Genomic DNA, 16,018 nt, shown 5'->3' with positions numbered 1-16,018 from the left:
CTCTTCTAACGGAAACAGTAATACATTGTACATATTTACATTTTCATCTGTTGGATTTGTATATATCTAGATATAATTATAGGAAAAAGAATGTTATAAAAATGGGAAGAACTCTTAAAAGCCAAGTCTGCGATGCACTAACATCTAATCTAGCAGAATGTTAAGGACTGTTATGCAAAGGAAAATCTTTTTCTCCCATACATCACTGGGATGACAATGAAATGAAGAAGTGTATTGGTTTAACAAAAACGAGCAGATCTTCCTTCAGACACCTTGATAAATAAAGCCCAGGAACTGTACCATACATAAGAAAATAATGAACTCCCAACTAACAAGAAATGCAGCCTAACATTTTACTGACCCCTTTAACCATATTGATTAATATTTATAATAGAGCAAACGTTGCCACAGGAAATCAGAGCAGAAAATAAGCTTTACTTCTGCCCAACAACATTATTGGAGCATATTTATTCGGACTCTTGGTTGAAACATAGCCCTTATCATAACTGAATATGAAAACGTATAGAAAGGCTTGAACATCACGTCCTCGTTTAAGATTGCAGCCAAGGGTGACGGAGGCACTGGGCTGCAGTAGCCCGTTTCTCAGGGACTAGTTCCAACATGGGCAGCAAGAAGTCTGTAAACATGGTGGCATCTTCTTCAAGCCACTCATATTTTTCTCTGAGGACATCAGTAAGGCCCCAAGGCTTGAGCTTTGAAATGTGCTTGAGGTCTCCTTTTTTTGTGAAGAAATCCTTGGAATATTTTCCAGCTGCAACAAGCTTGCGTGGGACCTGGCCCAACAGTTCAATGATGAGAGCGATGTGGTCTTCATCACGAGAATAATCCTCACCAGAGTGAGGCTCAAACAAGTAATCTCCTGTTGCCAACTCGAAAGCCATGCATGCTGTACTCCAGATGTCTGCTGGTGTATTGTATCCATTTCCGATGAGAACTTCAAGTGAGCGATACTGCCTAGTCTGAATGTCCTCAGTGAAATGCTTCTGTACCCAGCAAGCATTTCCTAGGTCTGCGATTTTAACCATTATTTTATCTGCATTCTGAGGCTCAAGAGGATTTAAGAGGAAGTCAGATGCTGTTGATTTCTCCTCAATGTCGTCCCTTTTGGCAGATGCTGTCCCTTCAGTCAGATCACTTTTTTGCTGTTGGCATGCCTCCTCAGCATTGTTTTGATCGAGCTGCTGATCAGTAGATTGTTGCTGTAGCATACCGTCACCTAAAATGGGGTTGGGACCTTCATCAGGGCTGCATTTTAATGAAGAAGCAGCAGAATCTGATGGCCCGGAAAGGTCTCCGCTGGGAAGGCTTAAACTTGAGGACAATATGTTAGAATTTGTTTGAGAGTCACTCTCATCTGGGGAGGTTTCATCAGGTAACCCATTAGCATTCAGTTCCGATCCCTCATTAGGTGCCAACTTCCCATCATTATCCTGGAACTGGGGAAGGCTTTCTTCTTCTTCTTCATCTTCAACATCCATTCCTATCTCTTGTACCCGTTTCTCTAAGAGCTCTGCCTGGCGTTTCTGCTTTTTCTTCAGTTTCTTCTTTTTGTTTTTTGACAGCTTCACGGAGGGTTTGGGCTGGGGCGCTGTACTCACCACAGATCCTGAAGGAGGAGGACCGCCAGAACGAATCCACTGTGTGGCATCAGAGGCCAGACGTCGAATATAAACATCATTGACGCACAGCAAGATATTCTCTGGCTTGAGGTCGGTGTGGATGATCTTACACTTGGAGTGCAGGTAGTCGAGGCCCTGAAGGACCTGTTGGATGATGCTTTTCACAGACGGCAGCGGCAGTCCCTGATAATTGGACTTGATGATCCATTTCAGCAAGTGGTGTCCGAGCACCTCGAAGACCATACAGATGTGCGTGCCATTGGCTCCAGAGATTTTGAAGTCATCTAGGAGCTGCACCACCCTCTGGTGCCCTGGGTCACTGGAATCGGTTTCCCGGACGGCTCTGAGCAGTTTGATCTCATCCACGGCAGTCTCAGTGTAATGCTCTGCACTTTTCACCACTTTCAGGGCCACAAAATGTTTGGCCTGGAGGTCCCAGCACAGCCACACGGTGGAGAAGTGACCCCAGCCCAGCTTCCTGATAACATGGTACCGGTCGTGGAAGAGGTCCCCGATCTTCACATGGTGGTATCCCCCCTTACAGTAGTCGTTAGGGTCTTCCTGCTCCTCGTCATCAGATCCCAGCATTTCCTCCTCCTCGGGCTCGTCTGACTGAGGCTCGGGAGCAGAGCTGCGCGGTACCGGCTCTGGCTTCTTTACGCCTTTTTTTCCTTTCGCCCGCTTCTTGCGAGCTTGGAGCGCCAGCACTTTCCTCTCCATGTCTAACCGGTCGCAGGAAGGGACATGCGCCGTGACCCTGCGCACTCTTCCAACTTCTCTACTTCCGCCCAACGGCTGCGCGACGTTCTGGCCGCGCCCCCCTCACGCTGTTTCTCTGCTTGAATCGGATCTTCTCATTGGTGGAGGGGAATGGGCGGTCTTGTGATAGGACAGCGATGGGGATCTTAAGAGTTAATGGTGGTCACGGAAGTGTCTGCTTTACAACTGCTGTAACTTGTCTGTAATAAACAGAGCTTGTGCCCGTGTCACTTGACGGGCGGCCTGGGATGGCTGCTGTCCGTATCATAACACGAGGCGTTGTCTGTCGGCGGCCATCTTTGTACTCCCAGGGAGGCGGAAGCACGTGGGCTCAGAGGAAGTTGATGGCTGCTGACAGAGGGCGAAGTAGCCAGCTGTACTCCGGTGGGGAGTAGTCATTAATTACGTGCAGTAAGTAGTTTTGCGTGTGTAGTATGGCAGATGGGTCGGTGACTAAACATGGCTGTGGCTAGTGCTATAGTGAGATTGTTCCAGCCCAGGGTTCCTCCTACAGTTTGGTCTGGGTTTTATTTTAGAGCAATGAACAACCTCTGTATTTTGGCAATTACAGAGGTTTGGTGTCCTGTTACTAATATGGGAGGTCCTTCTCCCACTGGTTATTAATATAGGGTGTCCTGTTACTAATATGGGAGGTCCTTCTCCCACTGGTTATTAATATAGGGTGTCCTGTTACTAATATGGGAGGTCCTTCTCCCACTGGTTATTAATATAGGGTGTCCTGTTACTAATATGGGAGGTCCTTCTCCCACTGGTTATTAATATAGGGTGTCCTGTTACTAATATGGGAGGTCCTTCTCCCACTGGTTACTAATATAGGGTGTCCTGTTACTAATATGGGAGGTCCTTCTCCCACTGGTTACTAATATAGGGTGTCCTGTTACTAATGTCAGGGGGTCCTTCTCCCACTGGTTACCAATATAGGGTGTCCTGTTACTAATATATGATGTTCTACTGGTTACTAATATAGGGGGTCCTTTTCCCACTGGTCACTAATATAGGGGGTCCTGTTACCCTATGGGTGTTCTATCACTAATATAGGATGTCCTACTAGTTCCTTCTCCCTCTGGTCACTGATATAGGGGGGTCTATCTCCCTCTGGTCACTGATATAGGGGGGTCTATCTCCCTCTGGTCACTGATATAGGGGGGGTCCTTCTCCCACTGGTCACTGATATAGAGGGGTTCTTCTCCCACTGGTCATGGATTAAGGGATGTCCTTGCCCCACTGGTTACAAATACAGGGGGTCCTTACTTATATAGGGGTCCTCCCACTGATCACAAATATAAGGAATAGTTCTGGGATGGGCAACTCCAGTCCTTTAGCTGTGCTTTGACTACAAATCCCAACATGCCTCTGTCAGTCTTGCAGTACATCATGGGACTTGTAGTTCCATAACAGGAGTGCCGGAGGGGAGTTGTCCACCCCTGGAGTAGTTCTCTTACTGGTTATAAATATGGGGTGACCACCAGTACAAGGGGGCGCTATAATTTCTCCTGTCTGTGTTTCTTTTCTGGTCATCATGATTTTTGTTTAATTTCATAACTTTTACTGAAAATAATGTTGTGTTATAGAACAGGGGGTGTTAGAATTGATCTGCTCTTGTTGTCGAATGTTTCAGGTAGGCCAGATTCTTTTTCATTTAATATAGTTATAATTTACTGATCATGCTAATGTACTGTGATACATAACAGGGGTTCTCTGAGACATGAAAATTGTATACCTCATTGTTAAAAAGGTTGAGAAAGGCTGTTATAGAGGATAGGAAATCACCTGGTCTGTGTGGGGTGCATGGATCCCAACTGTACCAAATTAGGGACCAGATTCCTTTGCCTTTCTTTTTGTTCTGGCAGTTTATAAATCAATACCAGGGTAAAACACCAATCACTGCTACAGTTTAGCCTTGTTGATTGGAACCACATCGGGGCTACTATTAAAGTGGATGTAAAGGCGAGGAAACATTCTTTTGTTTCTGTTTTGTGACAAAACTCACCAATAAATAAGGAGGGTGAAACTGCTTATCTGGAATACAGACAGCGCTAAAAATCTGTCATGTGTTCTAGCCCTTCCTTTCTTCATCCAAAACTGAAAGCATAAAGTTTTGGCTATAAAGGTTAATAGGGCTCTGGGTGTCCCCAATTATGGTTTTGTAACCACAATGGTGATTTGAATGCACAAATTGTCAAAGTGTATGCTGCTGGTCAGTGTTAATTTTGACGGCAAATTTCAGTTGAGTTTTAGTTTTTTGACTAAAATGCCATTTTTAGTTTTAGACGTATTTTAGTCATCTGAATAGTTTTAGTCGACTAAATCTAATGGGTTTATATGAAGTGTAATGCATTATTTAAAGTAGAACTATGAGGTGAGTGCTTTTCACTCACCTCATAGTTCTAGCCGACAATGAGACTGCCACAGGTCGGCATAGTAGATCGGTAGGTGAGCGAACACATACCAGCGTTCGCTCACTTCTCGATCCTGTCACGGCTCTCTGCCGCGACAGGGGAGGGACTGGATTCCCCTCTCCCCGCTCCGATCCTCCAGCAGAGCCAGCTGTCACTCACGCAGCTGGGCGGATCCAGACATAATTGTCGGGATCCGCTTCAGCTGCGGCATCTCTGTATACCGCCAGCTGTAGCTCGCGGTATACTGAGCTTAGGGTGATGGGAGGAAGCTAGTTTGTGTCCTCCCGTTACCCTTATGAGAACTATGGGGGAAAGCCCTTTTAAAGGTGAACTATGGGGTTAGGGCTTTTCCCCATAGTTCTCCTAAGGGTAACGATTAGGGTCCCGATCTACTGAGCCGACCTGTGACAGTTTCACTGTCACAAGTCGGCTAGAACTATGAGGTGAGTGAAAAGCACTCACCTCATAGTTCTCCTTTAAGCAAGTCTCTAGAATGTCAAAAACTCATTATATTCCTGGGGTAAACCTTTATTACCTGTTATGACTTAAGGTGCCCATACACTGTACGATAATGGCGGGAAATCCCGCGATCGTACGATAATCGCAAAGTGTATGGAAGCCGTGCAACTGTTTCTACTATACGATCGCACGTCTTCCGTCGAACAAGCAGGCTGGAAAACCCGCCGAGAATCGTACGATTCTCGGTGGGGTTAGTGGCGTGCTTGTTCGACAACTGCCCGTTCAGCATTGCAGTCATCGGAAGCCCGCCCCTCAGCGGGGGTGGGCTTGCGATGACTGCAAGTATGATCTGCCTGTCCAAGATGGGCAGATCGTACGTTTTAAAAAAAAATTACTTTACAACCCTCGCAAAGACAAAATTCTTGCGAGGGTTGTACAGTGTATGGCCACCTTTACGATTGCACATGGTTTACAAAGGGTCTTGTTCTCATTAGCATCAAATGTAAAATGGATCCATACTGTCGGCTCTTCTCTTTTGTCCCTGATGTTGACATGTTTGTGCAGCTGGTGTCCCGCTGGGTAGGTTATTATTCAGTTGTGCACTTTACCCTACTACAGGAAGAGCTCAGGGAACCGGAAGTCCAAATGCAATAGTCACTCCCAGAATTTTCCTTTTCGTTTTTGATTCCATTAATTTCTCTTTTACTTAGTTTTCGTTTAGTTTAAAAAACATGCAGATGATGAAAAAAAAATTAATCGACGAAATTAACACCGCTGCTTGTATGGGAATCCATTTTGTCTTATATGCATAGAGTTGGCTTCTTCCTGACATAAACCATAATCTTTTTTTTCTTCTTCAGTGATCTTTATCAAGTGAAAGGTCAGCCATGGCACGGTCCAGCTCCTCTGTCCTTCGTTCGTTAAATGGGCTATTTTCTGTGTATAAACCCCCCGGCGTTATCTGCAGTAATTTGTATGAGACACTCAGCATGAAGTTACTGAAAGGTATGGTCACTTTGTTGGAAGCTCTTGTAAAAAAAATAGGTTATTACTTCTAGTTTAAATTTGTCTAACTTATTTACAGATAACAGTATGATTTTGCTTATTTTTATTTTCATAAATCTTTTCTTGTTTAGACTTGAACTCTCTTCAACATTCATCTAAGCAAAATATCCTTTTCCTGCCAGAAGGCAGTGAAGGCTGCAGTGGGGTGGAACTAACCAAGGTGGTCACATCAGTCCCATCTTTAGTTGATCATGTGTTAGGTTAGTACCTGTCAATATTTCTTTAATGAATAGGCCTTTAAAAGAAACCTAGTTTGTTTGTTTTTTGTCCAGTTTTGTTATTTTAGTTTATAGGCTTTTAATTGTTTAATATGCATGTCTTTTATTTTTTACTGTACGTATACAATCTTTGTTTTACATGTGAACATTTAATACATGACAGGATTCCCAAAGCACTGTGGGTTAGCGAAAAAGATATTACAGCTGTAGCAGCCTGCCTTCTGACTGGCTTTGTCTGATTTGGAAAAAGCTGCCAGTTGAGGTAATTGGTGTGTAAATTGCAGCTTGAGCCTTCTAAACAGGCTTATTACAGTAGACCACTAATCCGTTTCTAGAAGACATGAAACACTGGCTAAAGTTCCACCAGATGACGACAAAATGCAAAATGTTAACATGCAGTATCTCATATTTACTGATTAGAAAACACCAATATTTTTAAGCATTTATTTGGTGTTGCTGACCATAATAAAGAATGCAAACTAGGAAAGCTACGGTATGTTGCCTTTAATAAATACACGTATTGTTGCATAACGGCGGTTTCATCTTGGATATCTTGTCTCATGTTTTGATGGGTTTTACAGTTAAAGGACCAGCTTACACTTCCCTGAAGATTGGAGTAGGGCACATACTTGACAAGCAGTCATCTGGGGTATTAGGTAAGTTACAGATGTCACTGCTTTAGAAGTCTAATTTAGGCAATCTTCCTAAAGTGGAAATCTAGGGAAACGGCTTAATACACAGCTGTAAGACATTCTCTGTTTACTGTTTTACCTGCCTTTTTAGATTTGCAATTTTGTTTAGCTAGTGATTATACACCCCATCCTCACTGCACAGCTAGGAAGACCAGTCTGCTTTACTCCTTGCTGGGTGACTTCCCTGGGTTGTCATTATCCGTTGAGCGAGTGTGTTTTGCAAGATTATATGTGTTTTGTTACATAAAGGCCATTTTGATTGTCAGTGTACACTTCTCAATCGTTTCACATATAGCCTGAAAGTTGTTCTGATAAATGGGACCATTGCTGAATGTCACTACAGCAGTATACGTTGTATCCAACAGTATATGTTGGATACAACACTCTCCATTCGCACATAGATGTGGTATCAATTATGTAACTTGCATTATGGGGCTATGATACAATTTATGGCATATATGCTTTTGATAATAGGAATGATGCAATTGTTAGATGAATTGTTATGATTTTATACTATTTATCCAGTGTGCAATAAACTTTATATTTTTATTTTAAAAAAATCCATGCAGTGATTGTATACCTCTCTTCTAAACCCCTGTTTGCCTATGCTATATGTAGCAGGAAATTTTACCTTGAGTACACTTTTTTTTTTTTTTCCAGACATCAGGGCCATTATTGTTTTGTAACCTTCATCAGCACCAATCTGCTATGCAGTTTTAGTCTGTTGTATTTTACTAACCGCTTTTTTGTTTCTTTTGCAGTGTTTGGAATTGGCCATGGAACCAAGCTTCTCACGGTCATGCATGAGAATCATTATACCAGGGTATGAACACTATATGCCTAAATTTAAGCTGTAACAAAAAAAATTTTTATAAAGAAGAATTAAAAACCCTAATCAGGTTTTTGTTTTTTTTTGTGTGGTCTGTGTCCCATTGGGGATATTTATCTTCACTTCTTGCCTCCAGAGACACAACAGAAAGTCAGGAGAATTCACCTCTTAGGCTGTTGTCACTGGAACAAGTGTGACTTTGAAAGATTTACGCTTAACTCTTGTTCTGGTGGGGTTTCCCATCACTTACCGTCTCTGTGACTTTGGTCTACCTAGCCAGGACAAAGGCAGCAATGAAAAAGTTGACAGGGGTTCTAATCCTGATCTACTCCATCCAGAACTATAAAATATGTTTTGGCTATGCATACACTTTAATCTGTGCAAACTACTCAAATCGGCTGCAAGGAAATTCGTGTGGGCTAATAAAACCCCACGAATTAGTGTAAAAACATTATCGAGACCAAAACAAAAATGAGGGCTGGGAATTCCAGACTTCGAATTGTACCATAAAGCGGCCTTACTACTAAGAATATTGGACTGGATACATGGAGGCCAAAATAAGGGAGGAGTAAAATTGGAGACTGAAACATCCCCCATACCATTTAAGTAAAGTCCCTTGGTTGTCAATAGAACATAGACCCAAGAGGAACACCCTACCCTTTTTTAGTCAGACCAGTGCTACAAGTATGGGATAGGTCCATTACTAAATATAATGTATCTTCTAGACCTGGACCCCTGACGCCTATCATAGAAAATCCTCAATTTCCACCAGGTATGCAGACGGCCCCCTTCTTAAACAAGGAGAGTAGCTCCATGGAGCGACTATGCCAATTTCTAGACATAGGAAAAGATGAGTTGAAAATAGAATTAAGACCAGAGAGACAAATTGATGGGAAACTTTGGTTAGAGGCAATGCAGTTATCAGATTTTATAAGGAGCCTTAGGACCTACAAAACCCTGAATAGGCCACTCACGCCATTTGAGAAGCTGTGCGTGAGTAAAACCCCTATCTCGCATATGTTGTCAGTGGTATATGGCCTGTTGCGGGAGGAAGACGCTAAAGGATATACAAAGTATATGAAAAGGTGGGAACAAGACTTGAGAAGAGAAATATCAGAGAAAGAATGGGTAAGAATATTTACCATGGCCCATGGCTCTGTCACCTCCACATTCCTTCAAGAAAAAAAATGATGAAATTGTGTCTAGATGGTATAGTTGTCCAGAAGGAATTAACCCCTTCATGACAGGCCTTTTTTTCATTTTTTGCACCCATGTTATATTCCAAATTTTAGGCCTGAAAATTACTTAAAACCCCCACACATTATATATTTTCTGAATGCCAAGACCCTATACAATATAATGGTGGTAGTTGCAAATTTTTATGTTGCGCAATATTAGCGCAACTCCTTATTAAACCCCAAAATTTAGTGATAAATTTAATTAAATGCCCCAAAACACAACAAAATACCATTTTTTTTAAATGAAATATAAAAAGATGAGGTTACAACGAGTAAAACGATACCCAACATGCCCAGTTTACAGATTGCGTGCGTCCGTGAAACGGCGAAAAACTGCAGTACCCCAAAAAGTCAATAAAAGACACTTTAAAAGCCCCCACAGGTCATCAATTTAGAGATACCCCAAAATACTGGCCCTAGAATTATTGCTCTCACTCCGGCGTGCGCGGCGATACCCAACATGTGTAGCGCATTCGTCGTTTTCATACGTAGGCGCACACGACGCGTGTTTACGTAGCGACTCGCGGGGGACTTTTTAAAAAATTTTTATATTATTATTAGATTTATTTTAATTTTAAAAACTGTTTTTTTTGTTTTACTTTACTTTGACTGCTATCACATGGGGGGGGCTTAAAAGCCCCCCCATGTGATATCAGATGGTGGTGACAGGTACTCTTTAAGGTGATGCTGGGGGTCCAAAAGACCCCCAGTGTCACCTTTACACTGGAAATAAGCTATTGAAGTGCAGATCGCACTTCAATAGCTGGGCTGCAGGAGCCCAGAACTGACAGCCCAGGGACCGGAAGTGATGCAATCTGCATCGCTCCCGGTCCCATAGAACGGGGAGGGGATCGATGAACGGAAGTTCGTCAACCTCCTCATCAAGCACGCTGGTCCCGGGCCCGTAGGAGGGGCAACAGAGCCCGGGAAGCTAGGCGGCGGTGTCTGGCGGGGGGGGGCTGCCCCTTCTTCGGGACACAGAAGCGATCTGGCAACAGGTAAGTCGCCAGAATCGCTTCTGTTATAAAGCAGACAGTCACGTCTACAAGTTTAAACAGCCCCGATGCTGGCGACGTACACTGTACGTGGTGAGTCACGAAGGGGTTAAACAAATAAACCCAGAAAAATCGGATAGATGCTGGAGGTGTAGGGTTGAGGAGGGGACATACTTGCATATCTGGTGGAGTTGCCCTAGAATACAGCCGTTTTGGGAATCGATATTTGAAATATACCGTAAAGTGGAGGCTTCAAATATTGAAAAGGACCCCCTAATGGCACTACTATCATTGTACCCTGGTCCCATAAAAAAAGATAAAAAATTATATCTTAACATTTGTATTGTCGGCTGCCAGAGTAGGTATATCACGTGGGTGAATGTCCACATCACTACCTACAATAGAGAGTTGGGGGAACATAATGGAAGAAATAAGATACATGGAGGAACTATGTGCAAGGGACGCCGACAGGATGACAAATTATGATAGGGTGTGGGAAAAGTGGGAAGCGTATAGACGACAGAGGAATACAAGAAACTAATAAAAAGGGACAGCAACTTGGAAAGGAACCAGTAATAACAAACGCATATGGACAACAATAGAGAAATTTAAATAATATAATTAATTTTAGCTCTTTCTATATATTAATTGGTAATAATGCATATGACCATATATGAATGACAAGTAGAAAGGTGGAGAAATATCCTTGCCTGGGAAGGAGGGAAGGGCTTGGGGGGGATAGGGGGACACAAGGATAGGAAAAAACCTTAAGGTGGATAAAGGTAACACATTATAGAGTAAACTAGTTGGTTAGATAAAAGGTTTTTGTACGATAATTAAGTTAAGTAAAGATAAGGTAATACATCACTAATAGAGGGAGGGGACAGGGTAGAATGGGATTCACAATAACACTTTGATGCTAGGAATTATAGATTTGTAGCACGGAATAGCACACAACGATTCAATACACAAATAGGGTAGGGAACACAATGACAACACAAGAAATAGTGTGTAGATACACATATGGGAACGATGGAGAGTAATTTTGGAACAAAATGGAAGATGAAAATCACAAACACATATAAAGTAGACCCCCCCCCCCCCAGATAAGGATATGAGTTAGGGTTGTAAGGTGAGAAGAGAGTAGAGGGGGGAAAGATGAGAATGAATGAGGAGATGGAATGGGTAATGTTTGTTATTGAAAGTAATGTTTTTTAGACATTTGTAAATTAGAATGTGTTTTATTTATGTTATGAAATAACAAACATATGTTTACAAGTTCTATGAAATTGGTATAACTGTGTTGACATGAAATAATAACAATAAAAATATATTAAACCAAAAAAAAAAATCTGTGCAAACAGTTAGAGCATTGTCCCTTTTATATTTCATTACGCTTCTTTTTCTTCTAAAGGATTACACAGTTTGTGGTACTTTTGGCAAAGCTACTTCAGATTTTTCAGATGCTGGAAAAGTGATTGAGAAGACAACATTTAGTGAGTGAACACATTTTACCTCCTCACATCTACTGTTCTCTAAAATAGAAATCTAGGCAATTTTTTTTGTTTTGTTTTAAATACATGAAGTAAGAATTATAGGAGAGTTGGAATGCTTACAGGCTTTCTCAGACTCTGACGATATTTCCCTTTACTTTCTGTGACTGGTGCCACCGGGGACCTCCTCAATAATAAGATGGTGATTGAAGCTTGATTAAAGATTCTTCCCTACTCCATCAAAACAAAAATAGTTGTTGTAGAGTTCTATTTTAACAAGATAATCACTTGCGTCTTAAGTTTGTTTTTTCCTTAGTCACCCCCACTTTAATTTTTTCACCTATAGTACATGTTCCCAAGAGGCTGCTTTCATATGTCATAATAATTTACAGTTTTAGAAAACTATAAAAATGCATATGAGCTTTTTAAAACCCTTCCCTCTCGCTCCTTCCCTCTCAGGTTTTTATTGTCATCTGTGTCCTTTGGGGAGATTTTACTTCTTGTCCCAGTGACCGGGTGGGACAATACAAGAAGTGATATAAACTAAAGGACTTTTATTTAGTAGAATGTGCTATGTGTTTTGCCGCTTTTTTTTCTGTCGTAACCTGAACGGACTGCGCACGCGAGAACTGTAGCCCATAAACACATAGGGATACATTGAGATGCATTTTTAGTGCAGGAGCGTACGGATCAGGTCAGCACAGAAAACGGACGTCGTGTGAACAGGCACTCCGGGTTACAGCTCATAAATTCACACATGTAAAAGGGTAACCTAATGGACACCAGAGGGTACTTGATTATCGCAGAAAATAAAAAAGGGACGCATACTTTATTAAAGTTAGCAATAACTGGTCTAGACTATTGGATCTGGAGAATATTCCCTGTTCAAGTATAAATATTCTGTATCATGTATTTTCTGTTCTTTTGTTCAGACTTTACTTCTAAAAATAAGACAAGATCCTCCGTGTACATGGTTCTATTAGGAATCAGGGGGATGGTGTGGGCTGAAATTTGCATGCTAGAGAATGTGGAAGAGTGTGTGTGTGTGCAGCCTGAGCTGCAATAACTATGCATGGGACCTGGCTTAATCTCAAGTGCCAAGCCCCTGCCAGCAGGTAATTGAGGGGGACATAGAGATGGGTCCGGGTGCCTTTTGAGTGTATGCGTAATGTCCTGTGTGTTGTGCTCTGGGTGTATGTGTAACGTCCTGTGCCCTGTGTGTTTTGCTGTGTGCGCATTGTGCCCTGTGTGTGTTTTTGTTTGTGTTGTGCCCAGTGTGTTGTGCTATGCCCCGTATTGGTCCATCAAGAGAATGATGGTTTGTTCCCAGGTACACTCGGTACATCTGTGCACAAGAAGGACAGGATGGAGTGTGGTCAGGCAAGGCAACTGGTGGCGAGTCATTTCTTAAGGCCTGGCTAGTAGCTCAGGACCTGAAATTTTTAACCCTGGTTTACCTTAAAAAAAAAAGAAAGACCTACCCTGAAAATAAGACCTCGTGTGGTTTTTTTTTTGAGCCCCAAAAAAATATAAGACAGTGTCTGGTAGGACTCGGCATTTGGTGAGATTTTATGTAAGGTTAGGAAAGCTCACCAATCACACCATTTATATGTGAATGTAGCCTAAAGGAACTAAAATGCATTAAAGGTGCACTTAGTCTTTCTTTTAGTATTGTCTTCTGAACAATTTCATGCATGCTTTGCAAACTACCAGACTACATTAAAGTGACTCCGTATTGAGTTTCAACTAAAAATAAGGAAGCAGTGTGCTACCAGAAACCATCATGTTGCCAGCGATTCCCCATTGCTGAGTAACTCATTAAGAAAAATAACAAAAAACATGGTATGGGGCAACACTTGGCGCTCTCCCTCTCTGTCAGAATTCAGGCCCCGGTGTTGTCATGTGGGAGGGAGTGTGGTTAGATTTGTGTAACGATCCAGTTTTAGAATGTCGGTAGTCTTATAGGGACTTCAAGGTGCCTCTGGCAGTGGATCAGTCAGCAAGGGAGCACTGGAAAGAAAATATGGACCTTGGGGTGCCTGCATTCACACTGCTGCCTTACTTTTGTAGTGTGTTATTCAGTACAAAGTTTCCTTTTAAAGAGCAACTTCAGGCAATCTGTGAAATCGGTTAATGAACTGATTATACTATCTATCATAACCCAGCAACTCAAAATCAGAGAAGTCCCTTGTGTGCTGTAATATGTGTTCTGTAATCCCTTGCTGCATGATCCAGAGAGCACCTCACAGTGTCAATATCCGTGCACTTCTTGAAGTCTGTGCTGTGTAACTTCAATTCAATGTGCTGTGTAATTTCTTCTCTCTGTTTCCTTCATCACTGATCACATTTAAACTGCTAGGTTACATTAGGCTCCCTGTATGGAAAAGACAGCCAAGGAGCTTGTAGTGGGTGTGTTGGGGACCCCCGCTTCTATGTTACAATCGGGGCTGGTTACATCATCAGGTTACTGACAAAAGGGAATCAAATTCCAAGTACTTGTCACGTAGACTGTGCTTCCTATGTACATCTCAAGCTTTAACTTTCAGCTTTGACTGGAGCATATTGTGAAAGTAATAGGTTTGACCAATATAATGTTTTCCCATTTGTCTCCATCGATACACTTAGATACTAATGCAGATCTTATTATCTTCATAGATCATATCACCAAAGACAAATTTGAGCGCGTGCTTGCCATGATTCAAGGAGTTAACCACAAGGCTTTGATCATGTAGGTACTGCTGCAGATCCGTTCAGTTATCTTATGCTTTCTTATTTGTTCCGAGGAGGATAGATTGTTGTATAATTGCTCTGTTCCAAAAAGAGTCACCTCATATATGGCCAGCTGTTTTCTTTATACGCCACCAACATTGTGTACCCACATTCATGCAGTCCTGATTACAGACTCTGCCACAGCTTATGAAGACCTGTTTTTTTTTTTTGTGCACTGTGAGGGGAATTAATCAAAACTGGAGCAGACAGAATCTGGAGCTGTTGCCCACAGCAACCAATCAGCATCCACCTTTCATTTTCAAACCTTAGCTGAAGAGGGAAAGCTGATTGGTTGCAATGGGCAACTGCACCAGATTCTTCTGATCTAGTTTTGATACATTTCCCCCTAATGTGTTTCAGAACCAAATGTATCTATATAGATCATGTGATTTAGCATAGGATGGGTTTGTAATTGCAGGTATGATGCAAAAGGCATTTTAAATTTTAAAAATGCATTCAAGTACTTTAATTATTTACAAAAATGTGGTAGTGACTACTTTACAAGACACATGGAGACCATGGGGAACAAAAGTAGCCACCCTCTAGAAGGGACAATTTCGGCACCAATTCAGAGATGATTTGAGGCTCTACAGCCGAGTGATACACAAATAAGATAAATTTTTCTTAATAGTTCGGGTACTTGAATATATTTTTTAAGATTTATCTCCTGAGTTTAGTGTCAGTTTAATGTTTTACACTGGCAAAAGGCAGGCAGATCCCCTTTGACAGCTATGTTAATCTGCCATCTTGGAAGAGACTGACTAACTAGCACTTACCAACTAATAATTTTTTAGAACAGACTTGCTTTACTGCACACATGTCACATTTGGTTTTAAATCGCAGTTTTTCAAAAAGTACATCTGCTGTAAGACATAAGTAACCTTCGTGTCCTTGTAGTGGTGCTTGGATTCTAGGCTTGGATTTGTACACAAGGACTTTTTGGCCGTGTCATTGCTAGCATCCTCTCCCTCCTGCAATGAAGCCACACTCCCTGTCCTTTTTTAAATGTGAAATGGCAAAGCTTCCCATGCTCTAAGACTCAGCCATATAACAGTTGTATGAAAGGTGATGGGAAGCTGTCGGCTGATTGGCTGCAGTTGCTGTGCGGTTGAGAGTTTTCAGGCTGGAAAGTAAATTAAAAAGTCGTCCTCTGTCGAACAAAAGGGTTCTGGCAGACCCAAGCACTGGGTCAGCAGGGATCAGCCAAAATTCGAGCAGTGTATGGCCAGCTTTAGCGTTAGCTTGGTCAATAATGAAAGTTCTTGTAGTTTATACAAATCAATATTTAAAGGAGAACTATGAGGTGAGTGCTTTTCACTCACCTCATAGTTCTAGCCGACCTGTGACAATGAGACTGTCACAGGTCGGCTTAGTAGATCGGGAGGTGAGCAAACAAATACCGGCGTTCGCTCACCTCTCGATCCTGTCACGGCTCTCTGCC

General features: G+C 42.1%; 2 protein-coding genes across 3 annotated transcripts in view; one reads left to right on the top strand and one right to left on the bottom strand.

Moving 5' to 3' along the window:
* Window positions 1–491: 491 nt before the first annotated feature.
* LOC108788505 (SRSF protein kinase 1-like) lies at window positions 492–2,426 on the bottom strand. Of its 2 annotated transcripts, XM_018558265.1 has the most exons (2): window positions 1,256–2,425; window positions 492–1,141 (listed from the first exon to the last, which is right to left on the bottom strand). In XM_018558265.1, exons 1-2 carry the CDS (start codon window positions 2,358–2,360, stop codon window positions 552–554), a joined length of 1,695 nt encoding a protein of 564 aa, XP_018413767.1. In that variant the 5' UTR covers window positions 2,361–2,425; the 3' UTR covers window positions 492–551. The 2 variants fall into 2 exon arrangements, with proteins under 2 accessions (XP_018413767.1, XP_018413766.1); XM_018558264.1 differs by having other exon boundaries at window positions 492–2,426.
* A 3,731-nt stretch (window positions 2,427–6,157) lies between these two features.
* The window catches only part of TRUB2 (TruB pseudouridine synthase family member 2), a 12,371-nt gene continuing 2,510 nt past the window's right edge, over window positions 6,158–16,018 (top strand). Inside the window, exons 1-6 of the mRNA XM_018558260.1 lie at window positions 6,158–6,283; window positions 6,415–6,543; window positions 7,143–7,217; window positions 8,015–8,076; window positions 11,730–11,811; window positions 14,464–14,536. Coding sequence (XP_018413762.1) covers window positions 6,166–6,283; window positions 6,415–6,543; window positions 7,143–7,217; window positions 8,015–8,076; window positions 11,730–11,811; window positions 14,464–14,536 — 539 coding nt within the window. The 5' untranslated portion in view covers window positions 6,158–6,165. The remainder of the gene's footprint in view (window positions 6,284–6,414; window positions 6,544–7,142; window positions 7,218–8,014; window positions 8,077–11,729; window positions 11,812–14,463; window positions 14,537–16,018) is intronic.

This window comes from Nanorana parkeri, unplaced genomic scaffold (genome assembly GCF_000935625.1).
Source record: "Nanorana parkeri isolate BGI_ZX_2015 unplaced genomic scaffold, ASM93562v1 scaffold329, whole genome shotgun sequence".
In the NCBI taxonomy this organism is placed as follows: Eukaryota; Metazoa; Chordata; class Amphibia; order Anura; family Dicroglossidae; genus Nanorana; species Nanorana parkeri.
The sequence above is the reverse complement of the archived record's forward strand: the minus strand, read 5'-3'. Positions and strand labels throughout refer to the sequence as shown.